General features: G+C 38.1%; 1 protein-coding gene across 1 annotated transcript; it reads right to left on the minus strand.

The window, feature by feature from the left end:
• Positions 1-385: 385 nt before the first annotated feature.
• On the minus strand, positions 386-27,982 carry LOC142635886 (glutamate receptor 2.5-like). The gene is made up of 5 exons (XM_075809947.1): positions 27,727-27,982; positions 3,910-5,219; positions 3,385-3,697; positions 2,521-2,930; positions 386-907 (listed from the first exon to the last, which is right to left on the minus strand). Exons 1-5 carry the CDS (start codon positions 27,980-27,982, stop codon positions 386-388), a joined length of 2,811 nt encoding a protein of 936 aa, XP_075666062.1.
• Between the last annotated feature and the right edge of the window lie 11 nt (positions 27,983-27,993).

Below are 27,993 nucleotides of genomic sequence, written 5' to 3' on the forward strand. Positions count from 1 at the left end.
CTTCTATTTTGTTTTAGAATTAAGAAAAAAAAGAAAGACAAATTTTATATCAACTTTTATTCTACAATATTCCTTCAAAATTGTTTGTTTTTTTTTTGTTTTTCATTACTTGGACTAAATAATTATCATGAATATGTGTGTGCAATTTTATAATTTTTTTTCTTATAATAAACTCGTTACTAACAAAGTTCTGTAACAATTATGCTATAATATATGTATAACATTCTTTAAAACTATCTTATATAAAACATTATAATATTATCCATATATCGCACCGTCAATTTACTAGTGGTTAATATAGAGAGTTGGATCATGTCCCCACCGCCCATGAAATCCTAGGAATTAGAATATTTTATGGTTTTTAAAGCCTTCATCTATACTAAGCTTAGCCACGTCCACATATGCATCGCCAAATTTCGTCATCTACATCTGTAGCAACATCGTCTGCTCCTTCACTGCTTGTCCTTGAATGTTTTCGCATTTCATCCATACTAGGTGAAGCTCCAAAGCCTTCAGGACTTGGTGTAGATTCATTTCTCCAAAAAAACCATGAACGGAGATATTTCTGGTTGGAATGCTTTACCAATTCAATAAAACTCAACCAAAGAGATCCTTTGAGAGGGACAATGTTTGAGTTTTTCCAGTGAAAGTGAGGGAACTTCTTCACCACATATAGCAAGAGGGAAAGCAAAGAAGCCACTCCAACTATGATGAAAAGCCCCCCGAAGCTATCCACACCAAGACTAGGAGAATATGTAGAGCATGCAGCACTTCCATTATCGCCTGTAGATGTAGTTTGACTCGCAAAGTTTTTCCGTATAATATCTGTCATCTTATCTTTATCTTCAGTGACATTCAAGGTTGCTCTTGAAATGTAAGAGACTAGAGGAGATCCACGTGGGAAGGCCTGAAGAAAGAAAGCAAAAAAAGATTTAATCATATTGATAAATCTATATAAGTAGAATTAATATATACAAGATCTTTATTTTAAATAAAGCTTATTCATTGGAGGAGTTAATGAAATAAGAAAAACATACTTAAATGAAGTTATGCAATTAATATAACCAAGTCTTTGGAGAGTGCTTCATTTTTATGAGAGAAATATGTATGGATTCATTCAGAAACTGAAATTGAATTACAACAGAGAGTAAAACAAAGGGGAGAAATTAAGGGAGACATTATGGGCATAGATGAGCAAGCTCATCAGCAACCCTGTTGAACTGCCTTTTCAGGTGCTGGATCTTCCAACTTTTAAAGTCATCAAGAGCAGAGAGTATTCCTTGGAGTATATGGCCAAATATGCCATTAGTTTCCTTTGATTGAAGGGATTGGAACATGGAGAGAGCATCTAATTCAATGATGATATGAGAGGTTCATTTCCTGGAAGAATATTGGTGATAGTTGCAGAGACCATACCATTGGAGTCTCTTACTACTACTCCAATGCTAGAGTGCCTGTTATCCATTGAAGTTGCACCATCTAAGTCAACTTTGAAAATACCAGGTGGAGGGGCAATCCACCCTGTTTGGTTTGGAATCATTTCCTGAGGGTTGACAGAAATGGCACCTCTCATATTTGAGAGGGAGGGTGGTATGTTGACTCATGAATAATCTGGTTTCTGTTAAACCAGATAGACCAGGCTGGCTTCTGTTATACCTTATAAATCCATGTATGCATCCATTTGTAACCAAGAGTGGAAGAAGAGAGATAACAAATACAAATATAAGGGCATCTGTTCACTGTTCCTCTTCCTTCTCTGATTTCGCTTCCATGTTTTTAAATAATTTGATAGTTACACTAAGGAGAGGGGGATTTGAAACTTGAATATTTTCATTGAAAACACTAAGTGTCAGTTGAGCTACAAAACTCTTAATTGATTTTTATTTCATTGTGAGTAGTGTGTGAGTGTGAGTGCATGTGGGTACCAATTTTCAACAATTTAAACCATAATCCACTAGTCTAAGAACCACATATATGGAAGCCATTGCTGCATTTACCATGTTGACTTGTGACCTATGAAAACATTGACCACAATAGTTTCTGGATTTGTTCCTACAAAGTGAATTGCTGCATTCTACAAAGTGAATACAACCATTCATAATATATATCTCGTAGTAATGCTATAGATAACAATTTTTATAAATTTTTCCACAACAATTGAGACAACATGTTTTATTTTTATTTTCATTTGAGCTCACTACTAACATAACTTTAACATCTACAATTTATAATTTGCCATCTCGGCAATTGTAAACATTTTTGTGACTCTAGAGTTATTGAATATCTAAAAAAGGAAAGATAAAAACTATATATTACACATACCTTGTTATACACACACTATGACACATTTTTTGAACTGAAATGGTGAGTTAAAAACAAGATTCCAAACTGAAATTATGTTTTCAACTCATAATTTCAGTTCAAAAAATGCATGTAACACACATCCCAAACAAAAATATATCTTGCATTCTTGTATCACCCTCTTATGGTGATAGGGGAGGTTGAGAGAGAGATACTCACAAAGCCAAATCCATCAGTTTTGTAGATTGGTCCAACAATTGCATACCTAGAGCCATATTTCGAGAGGAAGAGCTTAATGTAGGGGATCTCATCAACAATAGCAGCTACACCACCATTATCACTTCCATTTGACAGTGCTTCATCATACTCCTCAGGAGTACTATAAGCCTTTAACTTGGACTCATCAATATTTAACTGTTCTACAAGAAGTTCTCTAACGAAGGAATCCTTTTGATATCCTACGAAGTAACCATTCCTTTTTATCTCAGTTACATCATCAAATTCAGGTTTCAATTTTTGTACCGTCAACATTGAAGCTAAGCTTGCTGTGTAACTCTGTGTTAAGATGAGTAACGTAAAGGCCCATACGAACAGTACAACTCTTGACCCACTGTTGACCACTTTCTCCCCTAAAACATCATCAAAATTTGAGAAAAGTGTTAACATGTTTAAATTTATTTCCTTGAAAATAGAGAAAGTACGAAAGAGCACGAAGAAAAGGGTAAATATATACTTTTGGTCTCTAAACTTCAGCTTATGTGCAAATTTAGTCTAAAAATGCACTTTTGGTTCCTAAATTTTAGTTTATAAGCAATTTTAGTCACTAAAATCTAAAATGATCCTTTAATTTTAATTCTTAATAAACTTAAAGTGATCGCTTTTAGTCTCTAAAAAACTTAAGTGATCGATTTTAGTCCATATGTAGTGGTTATGTGTCAATATTTAGTTTGACCACATCATTTAAGTGACTAAAAACTTCATAAAATAAAATTGTTCATGTTTCAAACTTTATGGACCAAGAATATATTTAAGCTAAAAAATAAAGATAAATAGAATTTCATTTAATGGGAAAAAAGAATTTACTCTGAGTAGAGGTGAGTGTTGCAAAGGAGAACAAGAAAATCGTGCGAATCTGTTGATCAAAGCGCCCTCTAAATTGAGAATTTACATGGCGTTCAAGAACCCATGTTACGAACCCTATAAAAATAGAGGTTGCAACGGTTGCTAACCAAAGATCCCAGCTTAGCGGCTTTAAGAAAATCCACATATTCTTCTTTTCATTATCTTTCATCAAAACCACCATTGACACACTTGATTCAGAATAAGGTAATGTAAAATCAACATATGAGGAGCGACTAGCCACAATTGTTGTGTCTCCAACCACAGCATCAAAATTCTGCATTTTGAGAGAGAGAGAGAGTGAGAGGTGAGGAATATCCTATTATGAAGTTACAAAAAAAAAAAAAATTAATGCGACATAATAAATTTCATTATTATTATTATTTTTACATTTTGTTGAGGTATTAGATGATGATTAGTACAACATCACTTTGTGTGTGTGTTTGTTTCTAAAAATAAAAAAAAAGTATTGTAAACTAAAACAATCACCTTAAGTTTGATTTGGGAAAGAAGTTGATCATAAGTTCCTGCACTCTGCCTATTTTCGTTCACATATGGCACAAACTCATGTGGAAGGGGAAAGGGTAATATATCCAACGCAGCAAGGAACACGTCAATTGAAAACCCAGATACCTTTGGTTCACCTTTATGAGGATGCCATTGAACCTTTATAAACTCATTAAAACCATCTCCTATTGGAATTCCAATCCTCAACTTTTTAGGTTGGTTTGTTGTGTCTCCAGGCCAGATTGGTGGCTTAAGTTTGTCCTTTGATGTTGAGTATGCTATTTCACTAATGTCATCTATTTCTTGTGAAAGTCCTTTCTTGGGGTTCCAATATCCAATAATCCTCTCCCTTCGTTCTATCACATTAAAGATTTCAAAGGTTGAAGCTTTCATCTGTCCCTTAACCAAATCAAAGTACCCACTAAGGCCTTGAAATCTAGTGCTTGCAATTTTGTTGAGAAGCATCGGACCAATTTCAGAAACTCCTATGGCTGCAAGGTCTACTTTACTTTCACTAGCATTTTGCTTCAAAAAGCTAGAATGCTCTATATTAGCCTTCTCCACTGCCATAGCCAATGCCCAAATTGTATCATATGCCCGTAATCCAAAGAGGTTTAACCCAAGAGTCTTATATTTTGTTTTTCTTGAGGTGTAATTTGTTGTCCGTCTTCTTTCAAAATCTTCAAGATCTTTTGTAATTCGTATATATGGCCGAATTCCCAAAACACCTTGCATTGAGTCCATGATCTTTGAATTAATAGTATCTAACAAACTTGATAGGCCTTGTGTCGTTATCCATGCATACCCTTCGCTCATCATTCCTGAATTCTTTACATGTACAAAAAGCTTTGAGCCAAGAGAAGCAGTCATGTGTACAAGGAATACTCTTGTTTGCATTGCCTTTAATTTCTTAAGCTCCTCTAAAATATCACTATCTTTTGAAGATGGAGAAATGACACTTCTGTAAGGAAATCGGACATCAACCTCTTGGAAAGCATCTATCAAATATAGAGTTAAGTCATTGCCATAATCTGTGTCTTCATAGATAGGGATGACTTCTCGCCAACCATAAGCTTGAATTAAGGCGGCTATGGCTTTCACTTGAGCTGAATCATCTTGGGTTGTCTGAATGAAAAAAGGGTTATGATTTGTGGAAAGAAAGGGACTTGTGGCTGAGAAAGAAAGTATAGGAACATGAGCCCTTTCACCAAGATTTGCGACAAACTTAGCTTGTGCTGAACTTTGAGGTCCGATGATGGCATGCACTTTTTCATTCTTCATCAGATCTAGAGCTGCATTCCAAATGAACAAGTCAGAAATTCATTGTTCACTAAGTGTTAGGATTCTCTCCATTTGAAATGGATTCATTTAATGTTTTAGACTAAATATGACGACTATGAAGGTATGTCTAATGTTACATTATTCAATTTTTAAATAACGTGATACTTTGTACACTGGTCTATGAAATACTTTGTACAAAGTTAATTCTTGGTCTATGAAATACTTGTCTTATGATGGCAAACTTCAATTAATACATATAAAGTTCTGTTTAGCATTCAAAATCACTGGCCTAGAATGCTTATTCTCCCTAAAAAAGTCATTAACGCTATGGAACAAGATTGAATGCAACAACCTATGGAATTCATGACTTTTCTTGACACATGATTTAACTTGAGTTTTATCTTCAATATGTACTTTCAAGAATTACTTTTTTGATCTCTATTGCATGCATTTGCGTAGTCGTCTAGTAACTAGTTCTGAAGACCGGTCTAATTCCAAATCCCATACTAGTTTTGCATCCCAGTCTAGCCCCTAATCCGGCCTGCTTGGACATGGAGACTTCTCCCCAAGATGACTTAAGGCAGACCCTTGGAAGAAATTAATTCCCGTCTAGGTCGCTTGGAAGCAAGGTATGAAGAGGATAATGCCTATAATGGAAGAAATCATAATTATAGACAAGGCCCTTATCATAGACAAGACCGCCATAGAGACCATGATGACAAGTTAACGAAGCATATCATAGTAAAGGCCCCTACCTTTGATGGTGTTGAGAGTCCTTAAGTCTACAATGACTGGGTACGTGAGTTAGAGCATTTTTTTTTAGTGGTATGAATTGTTAGAAGACAGGAAGGTTAGATTTGCCAAAATAAAACTTGTAGGAAAAGCAAAACTTCACTGGGACTGTTGGAAATCACCTCCTTAAGATTTGCCAACCACCCATAACTCTTTGGGAAGAGATGAAGGCAAAGCTCAATGAAAAGTACTTCCCATTGTCTTAACAAGGAAATTTGTTGGATCAATGGCAAGATTTGAGAAAATGCACTTTAATTGTAATTGGGTAGATCTAAAATAAGTTTAGTATTTCAAGAAACATGTTGTTTAAGTTAACTATTAAAGACATGAAGATTGGTCCAAGAAACAAGTGAAGAAAAGTTGTTCATTAAGTCTTGACAGATAGCTCGATAGATGCTTACTATCAAGACTTAATGTGAACCTCGATAGATAACTCGATAGTAGCTCGATCTATTGAGAATTACGACTTTAGGATTTTCAGATCTGAAAGTCGGCCTCGTCTTGTGTATTTGTTTGGGGTGTCTTTTCTCACAACCCTAAACATATATAAGGCTTATTTTAAGAGTTGTCACACACCGATATAGGGTTTTGTAATTGAGTGCTTCCTGATCTTTATTATTGATGAAGTGAAGAACTTTGCAGCCTTCAACATCTGTTCAAGTTACTGAAATTAGTCACGTACTGGAATTCGTGCAAAGGGTTAGTCATAAATTGGAGGTTTGTGCATCAAAGGAAAGAAGGCTACTACAAGATCAAGTCCAATTAGGTATTGGAGCAAAGATTCAACTGTAGGTTGGTATTTTGGGATAGACTAGGGTAGTTGGTAAGATTCCATATACTTGTAATTGCTTGATTGTTGATTAGTGGATTCTTGAGAGTAGTGACCTTAAAATCACTCAGTGGGGTTTTTGCTTAGCGAGGTTTTCCCCATTTATCAACAAATCATTGTGTTCAATTTATTTTCTATTACACTTAGTATTTTTGGTGATTTGTAGGTGCCTTAACATTTTGCATGCAATTGAACTTAATTAATCAACTTGGGTAATTGAATTAATTAACCGGGGTCAAGCTATTTTAACCCAACAAAGACAATAATATATCTACTGAATGCATAGAGCAATTTGAAGAGTTTAGGATACGTAGTGATGTGACTGAAGCTGAGTCAATTACCTTGAGTAGGTTTAGAAAATGTCTCAATTATGATCTTCAAAGAGAAATGGTGGCAAAAAAAATTCTCAACTCTTGATGATGTCTATGCCTTAGTGCAAAATTTTGAGTTGATCCCAAACCCCAAGGTAAGATGAGATTTGAGAATCGCATGTTGCTTCATAAAAATTTAGAAACCCCCCAAGGTAGTTACTTCCAAGGTACCTAAAGTATACATTATCCTAACAATAAGCCCTTGTGCATAGATGACAATCCTGAAGGTAGATACCAACAAGGTCCTCAAATAGACCCAACCCTAATAATAGGCCCTTGTGCACATAGGACAAAGGGAAGGGTGTAGTTCGGGAGACATTCAAGCCCAATTCTAAAATCTAGTATTTTTAGTGTCAAGGTTTTGGTCATATGGCTGCCTAATGTCCTAATCAGACCTTGTTGATTGAAGAATTGGGGGAGGATGAAGTAGAAGAAGAAGTTTAAAAGCCTAATATTAATTACATTGTGGAAATAGGAAAGACTGATTCCACCCATTTAGGATGCATTAGAGTCCTACCATTTTTTGATGAACTTAGGGAGGGCAGTCTTGATATTCTTGTAGTGAGTATTGTTAGGTGTACTCTAGCATAGTCCAAAGAAAGTGATGATTGGAAAAGAAGTACCATCTTCCAAATTTTTGTCAAGTGTATGACCAAAGATTGCAAGGCTATAATTGATAGTGGAAGTTGCATTAATGCAATCTCTTCAAGCCTTGTCTCTCACATAGGTTTGAAGTTAGTTGCCCATACTAAACCCTATAAGGTATCTTGGATAGATGATTCATCCATCACCATCAAGGAAAGGTGTCATGTTCCTATTCACATCCTTTCATACAAGGCTCATATTTCATGTGATGTGATTTTAATGGATGTAGGACACATAATTTTGGGACGATCATGACTCTATGATTTAGATGACACTCTTTATGATTGCTCAAACTCTTGTTCCTTTAGGCACAATGGGAAGAGGATTAAGCTTAACCCAATCCAATTCAAGTTTACTAGAGAAAGACTAAAGAAGAGCCTAAAAAACGAGGCATGAACTTCATGAGTCCAAAAAACTTGAAAGGTTTGTCAATGAAGAGTCTATCATATTTGCTCTCGTTCTTAAGGAAGTTGCACTAGACAACTTTGAAGAACCAAGAAAAGAAGTAAGATCAATGCTTCAAGAGCTTCAAGGTGTTTTCCTTAAGGAGCGCCTAAATCAATTGCTCCTCATGCGTGATATTTCAACACACCATAAATCTTATACCAGGAGAAGCACTTCCAAGTTTACCCTACTACAGAATGAGTCCTACTCAACATGATGAGATGACTAGACATGTGGATGAGATTTTACCAAAAATATTTGTGAGTGAGAGCTTAAGCCCATGTGTAGGCCTTGCACTTTTGACCCTTAAGAAAGATGGTTCCTGGAGTATGTGCATGTATAGTCATGCAATCAATAAGATTACTATGAGGTATCATTTTCCTATCCCTAGGTTAGACAATATGTTTGATATGATGTCAAGAGCTACAATCTTTTCAAAGATTGATTTGAAAAGTGGATATCATCAAATTAGGATCCATCTAGGTTGTGAGTGGAAGACTGTCTTTAAGACAAAGGATGATTACATGAGTGGCTTGTGATGCTCTTTGGTTTATCAAATGCTCCTAGTACTTTTATGAGAGTGATGACATAAGTATTGAGGCATTTCATGGGCAAATTTGTGGTAGTGTACTTTGATGACATCCTCATTTATAGTAAATCAAGGGAGCAATATTTGGATCACCTCAAACAAGTTTGTTCCACTTGGAGGAAAGAAAACTTGCATGCCAACCTTAAGAAATGCTATTTCTTCACTAATACTGTCATTTTCTTAGGTTTTGTGGTCTTATCTGAAGGGGTTTATGTTGACCCATAGAAGGTTAAGGCCATAATGGATTGGCCCAAGCCCAAGATTCATGAGGTTTACAGTTTTCATGGGTTTGCAACATTCTATTATCGCTGCATACGTGGATTTAGTACAATCATGGCACCAATGGTCAAATATTACTGTTAAATACTAGTTCCAATGGTCAAATATTGCTATTAAAGCATTTAAGGAAATCAAGAAGAAGATGAAAAAAGCATCAGTGATGCACCTACTAGACTTTGAAAAGGTCTTTGAAGTGGAACGTGATGCGTCTGGCATAGGCATAAGAGGAGTACTTAGCCAAGATTGTCACCTAATAGCTTACTTTAGTGAGAAATCAAATGAGGCTAAGAAGAAGTATTCAACATATAACAAAGAACTGTATACTGTGGTACAAGCTTTGAGATATTGGGGCCATTACATGACAACCCATAATTTTGTCATTTATTCTGATCATAATGCCCTCCGCCACATTAATTCCCAAAAGAAATTAAATGCTCGACATGTTTGATGAGCATTGATAATAGCTTAATTTTGCATATTTATATCATTGTTAGAAAGTACTATCATACTTATTTTGAAGTAATTCATTTATTTTATATTTGGTTTTGGAATAATGGTGAATGATCAATTTTGTGCTTAATTGAATCTTATTGCGTGAATTTATCTTTTGTAGGAGAATGAAATTAAATAAGTGGATTTGTGTAAACAAGAATGCTAATGGACTTTAAATTTACAAGGGCCATGATGAAGTTAAAGAAGGTCAACCCAATTAAATTTAAGTCCAATTGGAGCAGGGAATCAAAGGAAATTTGTATCAAATCCAAGTCCAATTCGGATTGGGATTTCAGTCTGCACATCAGTTAGTATGTTCGGCATAACTTTCGGCTCAGATGTCCAATGGAGATGATTCAAGTTGGGCTGGAAAGTTAACTTAAAGGGTTACAACTTTGTAGTTTACCAAAAGTCCGAAGTCTGATGTTAAATGGGCCAAAATCGTCTTTTAAGTAAAGCCTAAAAATCTGGGATTTTCCCCAAATGGGAATTCAACTTGTAATAGGATTCCTTGACCTATTTAAAGGTTCTTTGGAGCAAAATTCAGGGAGGCTAGTGCTAGGGCTGGAGGCTGAACATAGAAAGTGTGGCTACTTTTTTGGTTTTCTTCCATGATAGTTAGTTTTGTTTTATTTGTCTAATTTAATGTTTAGTATTTTATTCTTGTGTTTTATTTTAATTACTATGAGTAACTAAATTTATAATTAGGGTTGAGGATGAAACCTTGTTAAGGATTATTAGTAATATTTATGTGATTTGATTTTTCCCACAATAGTTGTTCTTTAATGATTTAAATTGTTCTTGCTTTATATCAATTGACTAAGATGAGATTCTAGATATGAGTTCAATAATGTTTTTCTCATGATTTAGGATTTATCTTAATTAATTGAATGTTTGGTTTATTAATTCTTGATTATAAAATTGGATATCGCTTGTGATTTATCTGTCAATGAATACAATTTATGATTTGATTTTTAGAATTGGATATATTTTGTGATTTGTTTGGCTATAGATACAATTAATGATTTGATTTTATATTTAAGAAGCGAAGAAGAACATGCTTTAGATTTTTAAACATAAGTTTTAATGATGATATTTTCCATGATAGCAAGATTGATTTTTACATTATCATGTAGTGGTTGGGAAAAATCAATGATCATAAATATATGCTGATATGAATTAATACAGTGGATTCCAAAACCTTAATTCCTTCCCCTTGATTGTTTACATCTTTTTATTGCTTTATATCTTTTACTTAGTTTAACTATTTGCTTAGTTTATTTAATTTCAAAACATCCAATTTTTATTAAACTAGATTAGGATTAACTTGGTTAAGATTTAATTAATTTTTCTACGTTCATTCAAGTCCCTATGGGTTTGACCTCGTTCTTGTCAAACTATACTTCGGTACGGTTTGTACACTTGCGAGTATTTTAAAATTTCATAGCAATGTTCCTTGGGTTGAGTATTTGCAAAGATTGTCTTTTGTTTTGAGATATAAATCTGGTGCTAAAAATAAGGTAGTTGACACTTTGAGTCATTGAGTCACCTTACTTTCCATGATGAGCTCAAAAGTAATAGGGTTTGAAAAGCTATAAGAGGAATATGAATCTTGCCAGATTTTGGAGAAGTGTACACTACATTGAGGAATGAGCAGTTTACAGTTGTGGATAATTTTATCCTCTAGGATGGCTACTTGTTTAAAGCCAATAAGTGTACACTAAATTAGAGACTTTTTGATTTGGGAAGTGCGTGCGGGAGGACTTTCAAGACATTTTCAACATGATAAGACAATTGAAGAGGTAGAGAAGCAGTTCTATTGGCCAAGTCTAAAGAGGGATATTTCCAAGATAATTGGCCAATGCCACCAATGTCTATTGGCTAAAAATTGCAAGCAAAATACTGGCTTTTATACTCCTCTACTAGTTCCACATCGTCCTTAGGTAGATATAAGCATGGACTTTGTACTAGGTCTTCCTCATACCCTTAGAAAGTACCATTCCATTCTAAGATGGCTCATTTCATTCCATGTTCTAAAAAATTTGATGCATCCAAGGCAGCCAAGCTTTTCTTTGATGAGATTGTCAAGTTGTATGGGTTACCTGAAACAATTGTGTCATAGTTGAAATTCTCTAACACCATACCCAAACTGATGGTCAAACTAAAGCTGTGAATAAGAGTCTAGGGAATCTCCTTTGGTGTCTCAAAGGTGAGAATGTAGGAGATGTGAATCTATACTCCTTTTAGCCTAGTTATCATACAATAACTCAGTCAATAGCTCCATAGGCATGACCCCCTTTGAAGTTGTTCATGATTATAAGCTTAGGAGACCTTTAGACCTTCTCCCAATGTCCCTACATGATAGGGTTTCTGCGTTTGCAATAGAGTTTACTAGTCATATGCATGAGTTGCATAAAGAGATCAACAAAAAAAATTCATACTAGTAATTGTAAATATAAAACTCAAGCTGATATACATCAATGTCATTTAGATTTTGATGTAGAAAATTATGTTTTGATTCGTATTAGGCTTGAACGATATCCTTTTGGAATCGTTAAGAAACTGCAAGCCTGCAGTGCTAGCCCATTCAAGATATTAAAGAAACTTGGATCTAATGTTTATGCCATTGATATACCATCAAATTATGGCATTAGTTCTACTTTTAATGTAGCTGATTTACTTTCTTTTAAAGGTCCAACAATTATTCACTTATTCCCCACAACCCTTTTGATGATCGTCTTTCTTCTTCATTGGCTAACCTTATCCCTGGCCTTACACCATTTGCTTTCCCAAAAGGCACATAGAGATATTATTGATGTTATTTTTGATAAGCAATCTCTTTTCACCAAGGATGGAATAATTCAAAACTTCTTGGTTTGTTGGCAAGGATGACCTAAGTCTGATTGCACATGGATCACTAGAGAGGAGTTGCAGTAGCTTGATCCCACTCTTTTGGAGGCTTACTTGGATATAGTTTCTACTACCTCATCTCTACCTATGATCACCCACACCTATAAGTGTTGATGGAAGCACCATGCTGACCTTGTGGATAGATGATGGAGGTTCCTTTGATGTCATTCAATCATTGTGAGCTTTACTTGACAGGGTTGAGTTTCTCCCACCCTAGGGAAGTTGGTACGGACACAACACTATATCGCATATGAGATTATCATTTAAGTTATCATTATCTTTATTTGGGCTTATCTTTTGATGAAGCAAAAGTTCGTCAGTTGTGATGAGTTCGTCCAAATAGGGCCGGTCACACTTTTGCGTCACGACGGAAGCAAGAACTCGTTCAATTGGTCATCGGTGTGGTGCCTGCTACAACGCCTCCGATGCCAAAGTTAGTGCAGAAGAGGGTTTATAATAATAAAAACAAAATAACTCAATGTACCTTGTCACTTTTTTATGTACCTCGTATTGGCGCTGTGAGGGCTTTATATATCCCTCTGGATTCTAGTCGTTGTGGATGGTGTTGTGGTGTTAATATCTTTTTTGATAACGTCTCTAGCTGAGTAATAAGATTCAATACGTTTCCAACGATTTGTCCAGCTGGTTTCATAAACGTTCGGGACATTATTGGCAGCATTGAATGGTCTTAACAACCTTGTTAGTGATGTGGATAATCGGTCAGGTTCGTCTGTGAAGGCGATCTCGTCCATGTTTTACTTCGTCAGTCCCATTAGCTGCCCCCGGGTTCCATGGTCTTCAAGACGTGTCTTAACGATCGTGGAAGATGCAAGGGGTTTTTTATTTTATTTTTTAATTTATTTTTTTTATAGGCGACCTTTGGGATTTCGCACTGCATTGAATGCATAGTGGCGGTGTTATGCTGGTCGTGGCCACATGGCATGTTATAGTTGGAGAGGGCTTATGTCCTCATTGTATGACCCTTAGGTTTCCCGCTGATTTTTGGTTTTTCTTTTTTGGATTTTTAAACTTCTCTTCTCCTACTTTACTTTTCATTTTCTCCAAGTTTTCAGTTATTTCTTTGAGCGTTTTTTCTCGCAGTTTTTCTCTCTCACTTTCCTTTGAGCCGGTGTGTGTTTGGTGTTGGGCTTCTCGCTTTTCTTCTCTGAGGTATGTTCTTCTCCTTTTCCTTCTTCCTATTCCTTCCTTTTCTTTTTGCAAACATCTGATTTCTTTTTCTTTTCTTTTTGGCCTTTGTTTCTTGGTTTTTGGAGAACTTTTGCACTTTCCTATTTTCCTGTATCCTTCTTGGGTGTCCATGGTCAGTAATTTTGAAGTTAGAATAGCTTGCCTTTCGGTTTCCTTTCTTTTTGCTTGTTTAGGGGGGTCCTTAGGTGTTTTTCCAAACCTTGAGAATTTCATTTCCGAGCGTAACAGCTTAGGCGTTGTCTTGGGTGAATTGTTTCCATTGCTTCGTCAATCAGTTGACTGGTTTGAGGGTTTGGTGAGAGAGCAAAGGTTAATGTTTGAGGTTAGGTCTAGTGATCTTGAGACTGGGTTATCATCTAGCGGCGACCCCATGGAGGGGGATACGGCCGCATCGACCCTTAGAGAGGTTAGGGCTTTTCACGCCCTCGTGGAGGCGTGTGGATTGGACGCTGATGTCGTGGGTAGGTTTAGGGATATGTTTCAATTTTTGGAACGGGTTCGTGTTCGTTGGCCTACTGACAAGGAGAGGGCTTGCCAATTTTTCTCCAAGTGAAGTGTGCATCTATGAGGCCGCTTTCACTTGTGGACTTAGGCTTCCCGTCCATCTGTTTGTGATGGAGCTTTTAGCTTATCTTGGTATCGTTCCTGGGCAACTTATGCCCAATTTGTGGAGAATAATGTTCAATTGTATGGAAATATGGTTGGCCGCTAATGGGGATATGATCAAGGTGAGTGAGCTTGTCTATTTGTATCATTTAAAAGAGTCCAAAGAGTATGGGTATTATGAGTTAGTACCTTGGGAGAGAAGAACCAGAATCGTCAAGGGTTTACCTTCGTCCTTCAGGTATTGGATGTCCAGATTTGTCTTTGTGTCCAGGGACAATTTTGAGACCCCATCTAACCAGGATTGGGGTGATATCCCCAGATTGCTTCGTCGGTGGGGAACCCTGAGTTTAGGTGCGTCAGTATCCTTTCTTGTCTTTTTTTACCTTTGTTGAATCCGCTGTTATCGTCATTAACCTCTTTGATTCCTGTGCAGTTAAAAGGAGGCCTAAGTTGAAAAGCAGGTATAAGGCACGTGTTGAAAAGGCCATTGAGTACTCCCAGACCATTGAAAACTGGGATGATCTAGTAGATCTAAGGACGCTTGCTTTTTACAATCTTGGCCCTGATCCGTCCCCCTACGTTCTGCGGAGCCTTGACATTGAAGGAAAGAAGAGTAAGCATTGAGTTCGTCAGTCTTGGTCCCCATATCTGTATTCGGTTCCTTTGCTCTTTTATAAGTGTTTCCTTCTTGCAGAAATGACGACGAAATTTAATAAAGGTATGTATGAGAAGGTGCGGTCCAAGAAGGACGAACTGCTGTTCAATATTGGAAAAAAGGTGGTCCATGTCAAGGGGAAGGTTTCCTCCGTCACTCAGATTGCTTCGGCTACTCCAGTTGTTTCTAGCGTCGAGACGACAAGGACGGCTTCTCCTGCCACCTCAGTTGAAGAGATCCTGACCCCTGCTTCAAAAAGGCCTCACACGTCTGATAGGGGGAAGGACGCTGCTTGTTCATCCACTATCTGGGATGACAAGAGGTTAGCGACAGACAGGGCTCATGGGGTCGTGACTACGGAAGACCTGAAGGTGTTCTCGGGTTTGCCTCCAAATGAGCTGATGGGTCGTCATCTCCATAAGCTCGTCCAGGTAACCCGCTTATGCTAAGTTATCTTTTTTTATTATATATAGGTGTACTAAGGTTAAATTCCTTTGTGTGTTTCCTTCTCTTTTTCTTTTCTTTTTTTTTTTTTTAGGTGTTGGGGGAGACCATTCATCTTTCCTCAGAGTACCTTGCTCAGGGGGCTAAGGTTGAGTCCTTGCTCTCTCGGATTAAGGCCCTGGAGATGGAGAACTCGAAGCTGAAGAAGGACTTGATAGCTTCGATGGAGGATGTTCATCATGCCAGGGAGGAGGTCAAGAAATTGAGCGACGAGCTTAAGGTCGAGCAGCAGCTAATTTTGGAGAAGGATGAGCAGCTTGCAGCCGCTAAGGAGAAAATCAAGGTCATCGCCTCCAGGGCTATTAAGGGTTTCCAGCAGACTGAGGAGTACAACTCCATGCTCTTCAGCTGGTATTTCAAGGGGTTCGAGCTTTTGAGGAGATACTGTATTAAGCACCCTTCTGGAATAGATTTGGAGACGTTGGACATGGAGGAAGTGGACAAGGAGATTTCTGCTGATGAGGCTACCTAAGCAACGACCGCTGACGCTCCTGGAGACACTCCTGCCGTTGATGTCCCAATTGTTGAAGCTCATGCCCTTGGTGCCCCTGCTAACAACGATGCTGTTCCGGACGCTTGAACTTGTTACTTGTTCAAAATTTCCTCTCTCTCTTTTTTATTTTTATTTTTATTTTTATTTTTAAGACGCCTGACGTGTTTTAGGCTCAAATTCCAGAACATTTTTAATTTGCTTTTTGATAAGAATATTTTTAGCCCAGTGTTTAGGGGCTTTTAGATGTAAAAACAAAGGTAATTGCCCTTGGTTTTTGAGCTTTTATAACATCGTATTTACTTATATATGTTGTACCTGTGTGTGCTTCAAGACTTGTCATCCTCTTTGACCCGTTAGCAACTTGTATCTGTCAGGGTTGGATCTTATCTTTTGGCTCAGCTAGTAATGCACATCCGTCTAGGCGGAATCTCATTACTTTAGCTTTTTTTTTTTTTTTTAATCTTTTCGCCTTCGTCAGTAATACACATCCGTCTAGACGGAATCTTATTACTTAGGATTTTTCTTTTTCTTTTTCGCCTTCGTCAGTAATTCACATCCGTCTAGGCGGAATCTTATTACTTAGACTTTTTCTTTTTCTTTTTCGCCTTCGTCAGTAATTCACATCCGTCTAGGCGGAATCTTATTACTTAGGCTTTTTCTTTTCTTTTTCGCCTTCATCAGTAATGCACATCCGTCTACATGAAATCTTATTACTTAGGCCTTTTCTTTTCTTTTTCGCCTTCGTTAGTAATGCACATCCATCTACGCGGAATCTTATTACTTAGGCTCTTTCTTAGAGGTTTCCGAGACAATCTCTTGGCTTTGTCGGCAATGTACATTGGTCTAGGTGGAATCTTATTGTTTAGCCATATTGGGTTTTCGGGACTTACTACTGACGAGACCTGTATGAAGACATTAGTTGAATCTTTATTTCATTAATTTTCAGGAATGAGTACATTTCTGTGTTACATCTATTGATGGTATCTCTTCAAGTGCTCAATGTTCCAGGGTCGCGGGATCCTTTGCCCGTCTAGGGTTTCCAAATGATAGCTGCCTTGCCGGAAGTAGTGGACGACTCTATAAGGTCCTTCCCATGTAGGATCGAGCTTTCCTTGGGCTGAATTTTTGGTTGCCATGGTGACCTTGCGTAGGACGAGGTTGCCTATTTCAAGTCGTCTGAGCTTGACCCTCTTGTTGTAGTACTCAGTCATCTTCCGCTGGTACTTCACCGTCTTGTTGGAGGCCTTGTCTCTTATTTCGTCCAGGCAGTCCAGATTTATTCGCAGTTGGTCGTCGTTGTCTTTCTCGTGGAATACTTCTCGCTTGACGCTGGCCACTTCTACCTCGACTGGGATTACCACCACAGTGCCATAAGTGAGCCTGAAAGGCGTCTCTCCCATTGGGGTTCTTGCCGTTGTTCTGTAGGGACACAATACATTGGGCAATTCTTCCGGTTAGACGCCCTTCGCTTCGTCCAGTCGGGCTTTGATAATTCTGAGCAGTGTTCGGTTAGTCACCTCTGTCTGTTCATTCGCCTGTGGATGTCCTGAGGACAAGAATTGGTTCCTGTTGCCTAGTCCCGAGCAAAAGTCTTTGAATCCCTGGCTGTCGAACTGACGCCCATTATCTGATATAATCGTTCTTGGAATCCCGAACCTGCAAATTATATTCTTCCATACGAAGCTACGGATCCGTGCCTCTGTGATAGTTTCTATTGCCTCTACTTCAACCCATTTTGTGAAGTAATCAATAGCAATGAGCGGGAACCTTACCTGTCCTTTTCCTAGGGGCAATGGGCCGACGATATCAGTCCCCCATTGTGCGAACAACCACGGGGAGGTTATCGTCGTTAGTTTCTCTGCCGGCAGCCTCTGGACATTCCCAAACCTCTGGCACTTATCACACCTCTTGATGAGCTCCACTGCATCTACCTGCATGGTTGGATAGAAATATCATGTTTGAATGACTTTACTTACCAGAGATCTAGGCTCAGCATGGTTTCCACAAATTCCTTCGTGGACTTCTTGAAGGATGTACTTAGCTTTTTCTTCATTGACACACTTTAAGTAGGGCATGGAGAAGCCCCTTTTGTATAAGGTGTCATTCAAAATCGTAAATCTAGCTGCTCTCGTTTTGATCCTCTTGGCCTCTAAGGCGTCGTGAGGGAGGTGCCCATGTTAGAGAAACGACACGATCGGTGCCATCTAGCTATTTACGCTCTGGATGGAAAATATTGGGACTTCTTCGATGTTGGGGCATTTTTGAATCTCCATGAGTAATTCCCCGTTCGTCGATTTTTCTTCTGACGAGGCCATCTTCGCGATCTCATCTACCACCATATTCTGGTCTCTTGGGATCCGAACGAAGTCCAACTTATCGAACTCCCGGGCTAGATGTTTCGTCAGCTTGAGGTACTTCTGCATTCTCTCCTCTTTTGCCTCATACTCTTCCCTGATCTGCCCTATTGCCAATTTCGAGTCACTCTAGATGAGCAAGTTCTTAGCCCCAAGTGCTTTTCCGAGTCTCAATCCTGTCAGTATCCCTTCGTACTCGGCCTCGTTGTTGGTTGCTGGGAATTTTAGTTGGACTCTATATCTGAGTTTTTCTCCATCAGGGGTGTTTATGATGACCCCTACTCCCCCCCTCTTTTGGGCTGATAAGCCATCAGTCTGGATTGTCCATTGTTCTGCCTCATCACCGCGGTCGTCATCTTCTAGAAGGGTGAACTCGGCAATGAAATCTGCTAGAGCTTACGCCTTGATGGCTGTTTTGGGATGGTACTCGATGTCGAACTGGCTGAGTTCGATTGCCCATTGGACCATTCTCCCTGCTGCCTCAGGTTTGTTCATGGATTTCCTGATTGGTTGGTTTGTCATTACCAGGATAGGATGTACTTCGAAGTACGGTCGCAGCTTCCGTGAAGCCACAATTAAAGCGAATGAAATCTTCTCAATCCTGGGATACTTGGCTTCTGCTCCCTGGAGGGCTTGACTGATGTAGTAAACTGGAAGCTGCTTCTTATCTTCCTCTCGAATCAGGGCCGCGTTGACGGCTGTGGCTGATGCCGCCAGGTATAGATAAAGGTTTTCTCCTTCCTTCGATGGACTCAGGAGGGGCGGATTGCTCAGGTAACGTTTGAACTCTTGAAACACTGCCTCGCATTCATTAGTCCAGGTGAAAGCTTGCTTCAATGTCTTGAAAAAGGGTAAGCATTTGTCCGTTGCTTTAGAGATGAACCTAATGAGTGCAGCAATCCTCCCTGTGAGCTTTTGGACTTCTTTGACGGTCTTCAACGATGTCATGTTGAATATTGCTTGTACCTTCTCTGGATTTGCTTCTATCCCTCTCTAGGACACCATAAACCCCAAGAATTTTCCTAAGGCTACCCCGAAAACACACTTACTAGGATTCAACTTCATCTGATATCTTCTGAAGGTATCAAACGTCTCTTCCAGATCGTCCAGGTGCGTCAATTCCTTTTTGCTCTTAATGAGCATATCATCCACATACACCTCTATGTATCTGCCAATCTGCTTGATGAACATCTTATTTACTAATATTTGGTATGTTGCCCCTGCGTTCTTCAGTCCAAAGGGTATCACCTTATAGCAATAGAGCCTTTGGCTTGTGATGAAAGCGATTTTTCCCTGATCCTCCTCAGCTATCTTTTTCTGGTTGTATCCTAAAAAAGCATCCATGAACGTCAGTAGCTTATGCCCGGCAGTAGAATCTACCAGCTGGTCTATCCTAGGCAGGGGGAAACTATCCTTTGGGCAAGCCTTGTTTAGGTCTGTGAAATCCACACACATTCTCCATTTCCCATTCGCTTTTTTCACCAGCACGACATTGGCCAGCCACTTGGGATAATAAACCTCCCGAATGAAGCCTGCTTGCAACAACTTGTTAACTTCGTCGGTAATCACTTGGCTTCGTTCGGGGGCAAAGACTCGTCGTCTTTGTTGGATGGGCTTTTTCCTGGGATCCACGTTCAACTCGTGCTGGATGACCTGGCATGATATGCCGGGCATATCTTCATGACTCTATGCAAAGACATCCAGGTTTTCCTTAAGAAATTGAACGAGTTTCGGCCTCATCTCGGGGCTTAAGGTTGTTCCTATCCTCGTCACTTTGGCAGTCTCTCCCTCGACGAGTTCCACTGCTTCCAAAGCTTCTACTTTGTCTTCTTTTTCCTCCTCAATTGTCCACATGTGGTTTTTCTTCGCAGCCAGTACAGCCTGGTAGCATTCCCTAGCCAAGACCTGATCCCTTTTCACCTCGCCGACACCGTCCTCAGTTGGGAATTTCACCTTTAGGCAGTAGGTGGACGTAGCCGACTTCCACCTGTTAAGCGTGGGTCTCCCAATGATTACATTATATGAGGAGGGGCAATCTACCACCAGGAAGTCCAATTGACGGGTCAGCTGCTTCGGGTAGGTCCCTATTGTGACTTTTAGCGTCACTATGCCTTTGGGGTATACCCTGTCCCTGCTGAACTGACGAGGGGGGAGTCAAACGGGTGCAATCTCCCAGGATCTAGTTTTAACTGTTGGAAGGCCGATAAGTACATGATGTCTGCGGAGCTACCATTGTCTACAAGGATTCTCTTGGTGTTGAACCCTTCGCTTGTGAGCATTATAACTAGGGGGTCATTGTGTGGCTACCTTACTCCCCGAGCATCCTCTTCATTGAAAAACATGTCCTGGTTTATCCATCTCTGCTTGAATGGGGGTTCCATGTGGTCGCTATTTACTTGTCTCTGGCATGCTTTCTTGAAGAACTTGTATAATCCCCCCGTAAATGGCCCTCCTGCGATTGTACTTATCTCCCCGATCACATCTTGTAGTGGTTGGGATGAACGGATCTCATTCTTGGATGAGGATTCGCGCTAGGTCTTGTTGCTGTCTCTGAACCTGCTGGACTCTCCCTTCTTCACATACTTCTGTAGTTTTCCTTTCTGTATCAACTCCTCTATCTGTCCTTTTAGGTCTTGGCAATCCTCTATTTGTTCTTGTCACGCACATTAGGGGACGAATGTAAAGGTCTTGGCCACTGAAGGTAGTGTTGATCCTGAATCTGTGTCAAAATTTTGTCAACAGGCATAATTAGAGGGGTGAATTTTACTGTTCGTGGAGCTTTTTCGTCCTTCCATTTATCTACGTCACTTCCTTGATGGCCTGGGCGCTCCCTTTTTTGCCCTCTACGTTCGTCCTCCTTCCTTCCCTCCTTTCTCGGCCTTTCCTCGTCCACTATGGCTGCCAGTGCGTCCTCGGCATTCATGTACTTTTGGGCCTTCAGGAGCATCTCTGCCATCGTCCGAGGCGGATTCTTTGCCAGCGAGACGATGAATTCTCTGGACCTAAACCCTGCTTTAAATATCGTCAGCTGTACCTTGTCCTCTGCGTCGTCCACTTCTACGGTCTCTTGAGTGAAGCGTTTCACATATGACTGCAAGGTCTCCCTCTCCCTTTGCTTAATAGTGAGTAGGTGATTTGCTGGTCTCTTAGGACGTTGCCCTCCGACGAAATGGCACAGAAAGGCGTTATTTAACTGCTCGAAGCTGTCAATGGATGAAGTGGGCAGTCTCGTGAACCACTCTCTTCCAGCTCTCTTCAGCGAAGTAAGGAAGGAACGACTCATATTTCATCAGGGGCTGTTGAAGGCCCAATGTCGTCTTGAAGGTATTAAGGTGATCTTGGGGATCCTTAAGCCCATCAAAAAGGCTCAAGTTGAGGCAACCGAAACTTTGGTTGTACCGGTTGTTCTAAGACTGCCATGGTAAAGGGAGAATCCGTTGCCCTGACCATTCTATCTAGGCTCCGATCTGTCTTCCCCTTGATGGCATTTCTCAATTCGTCCATCTCCTTTCTCATTTCCTGGAGGAGATCAGAATGCTGTTCCTTTGGAGTAATGGTCCTTCACCGATCACTTCTCCCGTGGCTGTCCCCTTCATCCTCTTGGACAGCTCTTGATCGGTTTTCCTCTTACTGAAGCCTTTGTCTCATCTCCTGATTCTGTCTGGTGAGTTCTTCGACGGTGGCCGCAAGAGCTTGAACTTGCTAAGCCAAGGCCGCAGAATCCTAGTTGGATTCCATCTGGATATCGAAGTTGGTAGAAACTGCGTTTTCAAACCATAGTACGAGAATGTCGGTCCCCACAGACAGCGCCAAATTGATGAAGCAAAAGTTCGTCAGTCGTGATAAGTTCGTCCAGATAGGGCCGGTCACACTTCTGCGCCACGTTGGAAGCAAGAGCTCGTTCAATTGGTCACTGGTGTGGTGCTTGCCACAACGCCTCTAATGCCAAAGTTAGTGCGGAAGAGGGTTTATAACAATAAAAACAAAATAACTCAATGTACCTTGTCACTTTTTTATGTACCTCGTATTAGCGTTGTGAGGGCTTTATATATCCCTCTGGATTCTAGCCGTTGTGGATGGTGCTGTGGTGTTTATGTCTTTCTTGATAACGTCTCTAGCTAAGTAATGGGATTCAATAAGTTTCCAACGGTTCGTCCAGCTGGTTTCGTAACCATCCAGGACATTATTGGCAGCATTGAATGGTCTTAACATCCTCGTCAGTGATGCGGATAATCGGACAGGTTCATCTGTGAAGGCGATCTCGTCCATGTTTTACTTCGTCAGTCCCATCATCTTTAGCATTTGATTAGTATTTGAGATTGATTAGGATTTGTATTAGGAATGTTTATCTTTATCTATTGTGGTTCCTAGAAGTTGTATATAAAGCTCTAGATGGTTTGTTTTGTATTCAGAAGATTATTAATATTATTCAGAGCTTATTTGTGCATAATTTGTATTGTGTTTGGTGGTGTCCAAACAACCTTAGGTGGTGAAGTGTAAGGTTTATCGTGGGACTAATCTAGGTGGGAAACCTAATTTGTCCTGCATCAAAAGAGTAGTCTTAAAATATTGAACCAAAGGAAACAGAGAGTTCTTCTTTTTTAATTTGTTCTTATCTTTGATGTGGCATTTGAGAACATTTTCTTTATCTTTTTAAGGAGTGCTCCACATGGCAGAACCTCATACTCTACTACATAAGGTCTCTACTTTTTTTATATACTAGTCAAATAATTATTTTGAAATGTAGTATAATGTATAATTTAATCTCTTCATTTTGTTGTAGATAATTTATTGTCACTTAAAATTAAAAAAATTTTAAAAGTAATTTCTACCTCTTTATTTTTACAAAGATATAATATTATCATTTTTGGCATTTTTGATTGATATTATTCTTTTTTGAAGTGGTTCTTGTTCTTCTAACTATTGTTATTATGCACTATATTTTTCTAATTTATTTCAGTACAAGAAAACTTTTTAAGTTTCAAATTTATTAATAAAAAATTTCATTATCTTAAAGAGATTATCATGATAATCAAAAATTTTAATATAATTACAATTGATATTATTCAAGTAATCGATAGTACTTTTAACCCAAACATGTCTTTCCCATTCTTAAGTGGACTAAAATGAACTGAATGGACCAAAGTTGCCAATAGGACTTTTAACCCAAACATGTCTTTTCCATTCTTAAATAGACTAAAATGAACTGAATGGACCAAAGTGGACCAAATTGACAGAAGTTGACCAAATGAATTGAATGGACCAAATGGATTGAAGTGAACCAAAGTAGACCAAATTGGATTGAAATGGACAAAATGAACCAAAGTGGACCAAAATGGATTGAATACCGAACCGTAATTAGTAAACATAACTAAAATATTTAATTATAAAGTGATGTAAAAACATAATTTTTGATAAGTAATATATTCCAATGTGATAGAAATGGTTTGTAGTTTAAGGTTGTGTTGGGCTTGATGTAAAATATTTTCCAAGTGTAAAATATTTTTGGAAAGGAAAATATTTTTAGTTGTTTGGTTGCATTTTGGAAGATACGTTGGAAAACAGTTTCTAGTGTTTGGTTTGCATGTAAAATTATTAATGGAAAATATGTATATGCGTCGAAAAATATGCTAGACGGTATCTCAGCTGGAGGTTCTCTCTCTCTCTCTCTCTCTCTCTCTCTCTCTCTCTCTCTCTTTCTCTCTCTCGGTTTGATTAGAGGCCGAAAAATAGGAGTGTGATTCGGTTTAAGGTTGTAAGGTTGAATTTATTCAATCATGTGTTGGCTTTATTCCGTGCCAAATTTGCTTGTAATTTAGCAATTAGATACTTAGGTGAAATTATGTAAGGGTAGTGTGTGAAAGAGTGTGAAGAAAACTCAAATGTGTGTACTCAAGAAGAGCCTCGCAACTGGATCTCGTGACTAGCAAGTCGCCAAAGGTGAGACACGTATGGAGCATGCAAGGGAGCTGAAGAGTCACGACAGCTAGAGCACTATAGGACAAAACTTCTAGTTTGGCCAGACAGTTAGCTCGCGACTCAAACTCATGACTCGTTCCAGTCGCGAGGTCGAGTCGCCAAAATGCCCTGTTTGGATGAAAACTAACGTTTCACATTCCTTATACACCTTACTATAAATACCCTTATACCCACGAAATGTAAAGAGCTTCTAGAGAGAATTTTGAGAGAGAAACCCTAGAGAAAAATAAGATCGACTCATCCACAATCTTCATCCTTTGATTCTCCAGAATTCCTCTACTCTCACCCTCTCTATTGACATATCCTTGAGAGGTACATTTGCCAAATCCTTATCCCACCATACTCATATCATTGAAGAGGTATTTTGGTGCTTGGGAAGCAGTTCAGAGAGGACCAATTCATTTGGTTGATGCAATGGACGATTGTGGGATCAGGTAAGTTAGAGAAGACAAGGATCGGCATAACCTTGTTGGAGCAAGAAGCTTGGAGGGCTTAGGTGCACTGGGTAGATTAGGCTTGGAGGGTGTTGGAAAATTTAGACTCCGGTTGATAGAATTAACAAGTTTTAAACCTAAAGTGTTAATTAGATTTATTACGAATAAACTTGTTAAAACAAACAAACATCAATATCATGTCAAAATCATATGCAGTAGAAAAGTAAATAAGACAAGATATGATGACCTAGGAAAACCAATAAAACCAACTAGTTTCACAGTAAAAAACCTGGGAGGAGACCTTCTCGAAAAGCAATTCACTATAGTAAAGAGAAGTTTCAGATTTAGTACAAAACTTTTATCCCTAGACTCTACAATCCTCGTAGATGAACTTACAGCAGAAACCTTCTACTGCTTTAGAACCTCTGAACTCTTCAATATATGAACGCCACCCTTTGATGCACAGATCCCAGTACGTGACTAACTCCTTTGCACGAATCCTAGTATGTGACTCATTCACCAACTTGAGAAAGAATTATGTTGGCTGCAAAGTTCTTCACTTCATCAACAATGAAGATCAAGAAGCATTTGGTTACAAAACCCTAAGGCGCAAAGATACAGTAGCTTCTTTCTGAGAGAATAAGGCTTCGGTCACCTTTTGCATATGTTCTCCTTGTATTCTCTTATGTGATGACCTCTAAAATAAGCCTTATATATGTCTAGGGTTGTGAGAAAAGAAACCCTACAAAAATACATAAGCATGGGTTGAAAATCAGATCTGAAAATTTTGATTTTCGAAACCTCGATAGATAGTATCTGTCGAGCCTCATTAAATCTCGATAGATAGCTATCTGTCGAGCAGGTGTCAAGCTATCTGTCCGCAGGTGTCGAGCTATCTGTCCAGCTTTAGTGAACACCTTTTTCTTCACTTGTTTTTTGGTCCAATCTTCATGGCTTTAATACTAGACTTGAACAACATGTTCTTTGAAGTATTAAACACATCCTAGATCTACCCAATTACAAGTAAAGTGTGTTTTTTCAAAGGATTAGCCAACTACATAAAATATGTCCTCAATTGAGGGTCTTCTTTGTGTTTGCATTTCTCTTCCCTTTCTCCTTACCTTTTAATTACTGATGTGGTTATGATTAATTTCGGTTTAGAGTGCTTTACCAATTTTGATTTAGCTTATATTCATTTTTTCGCACATATATTGTTTGTGTATAAGCTTGTGTTGGTAATTTTAATTTTAGGGGTCTAAACGTTCATTGGTGATTTACACACTATTTGAACTTTCAAAGGTAAAATAGAAATGTAAATAATTTTACACTAAAGGGGTCAAAATTTTACGGTCAAACCGTAATTGATTTCAGTTTGATTGTATTTATTGGTCCACCCAAACACCCTGTCGGGTGTTAAAAGTATTTTCAATTAGGGTTTTTCACCCAAGACAAACACAGACTAAGTAACATTAGTCAGATTTGCTATCACATTAATATTATTAACTAAATTATTATGCATGCATCTATGATTCTATGCTCCTGTTGAAGATTTTATTCAAGTTGAACTTGATACTATGCAGAGAAAGTTAGTACACCACAAAAATGCATATCAGGAAAATCACTTGCATGTAATATCTTCTACAAAAAGAACAAGAAAGGAAAAAAAAATCACACTTTACAAACACTATCTCCTGAAGTTGAGAAAATGACATATGGTTCTAAAGAATATGTAAAGTCATAGTAGTAAAAAATGATTGTTATATCATAATTGATGAGTTATAATTAGTTTTGAAAATGAGTAAGGGTACAATGTATTATTGCACACATTAATATTTATATAAATATTTTAAAAGAAAATGATGACAAGCATATATATCAGGAAAGCCACTTGCATGTAATATCTTCTACAAAAAGAAAAATAAAGGGAAAAGAAAAGCCTCTTTGTTAAGGGCTTTATAATATCTATCTTTTGAAGTTGATGAAAATGACATGATTCTCAAGAATGTGTAAAGTCATAGTAGTGAAAAGTGATTGTTATATCATGATTGATAAGTTATAATTAGTTTTGAGAATTAGTAAATGCACAATGTATTATTGCACACATTAATATTTATGTAAATATTTTTTGTGTGGGAAAAAATATGCATTAAATAAGAGAGAATAACACAATATGATAACATCTAATTATTAAAGAAAAGAAAAAGACAACAACTTAAAAACACAAAATTAAATCGCATCAACCCAAAGTAGACTTCTAAAGAATACAACAGTCATCAACCTAAAGTAGAGATGTAAGGAAAAAAAAATCCACCAAAAAAATGAAACTATGTATAGCAAAAATAAGAGAGACAATGACAAATTTAATATAAGAGAATGAGAATAAAAATAGCAAAAATAAAAGGATAGAGGAAGAGTGACATTAATGTAAATATTACTAAGGAGTTGAAAAGGTAATAAAGTGGGGGAATTATTAGAGAAAGTACAACAATAAGTTAAGAAATTAATATAAAAATGAAGAGTTAAAAATAAGAAAGAGATTATTGAAAATAAGTGGATGATCATGATGTGGCACAATAAGAGAGTAGCAGAATTAATTACTACGCTTTTGACTTTTAGATATATATATAGATAAATATCGATATATTGTTTGATGATTGATTGATTGATGTCATTTTCTATTACTTCTTTAGTTGTTATTTTATTTTTACTATTTCTACTAATTCAATTTTTTTATATTCCTTAATTTACATTCTTTTGTTCGCTTAATTTGAATTAACAAACTCTTCTCATTGGAACACTAGTCTTCTTTGTGCATGCATGCGTGTGTTTTTTGATGCGTTTCTCATTGCAAGAGAGATAACAGTTTAGACTTTTAGTTCTAACAAAATTTTAAAAATCTGCACTTTTAGGATGTGTGTGAGAATGTTAGTTACCTGCACATGCTGCACCAACAACATCATCCTTAGAATCCCTGGTAAAAAGACTGAGTCTAGTTCGATAATTAGCATTCACAGCATAGAAATCATAGACCGCCATCAATATGTAGCTCTCTGCCACTTTTCCCACTGTCGTGTTCAAATCAAGAACTACGCCCACTCTTATCACATCATCTGCCATTGACTGTTTATTACCCCCAAGGCTAAGTATGAGGAGAACGATGAAAGAGAAGAGGTGCTTCAGGTTTGCCATTGTCATAATTA

The sequence above is a fragment of the Castanea sativa genome, chromosome 1, assembly GCF_040712315.1.
Source record: "Castanea sativa cultivar Marrone di Chiusa Pesio chromosome 1, ASM4071231v1".
NCBI lineage: Eukaryota > Viridiplantae > Streptophyta > Magnoliopsida > Fagales > Fagaceae > Castanea > Castanea sativa.

Coding starts and splice junctions, on each gene's coding strand:
- LOC142635886 (XM_075809947.1), bottom strand. CDS start 27,982: ATGGCAAACCTGAAGCACCTCTTCTCTTTCATCGTTCTCCTCATACTT. Junction 3,698..3,909: donor TTTCCCAAATCAAACTTAAG/GTGATTGTTTTA, acceptor CTCAAAATGCAG/AATTTTGATGCTGTGGTTGG. Junction 2,931..3,384: donor AACACTCACCTCTACTCAGA/GTAAATTCTTTT, acceptor ATGATGTTTTAG/GGGAGAAAGTGGTCAACAGT.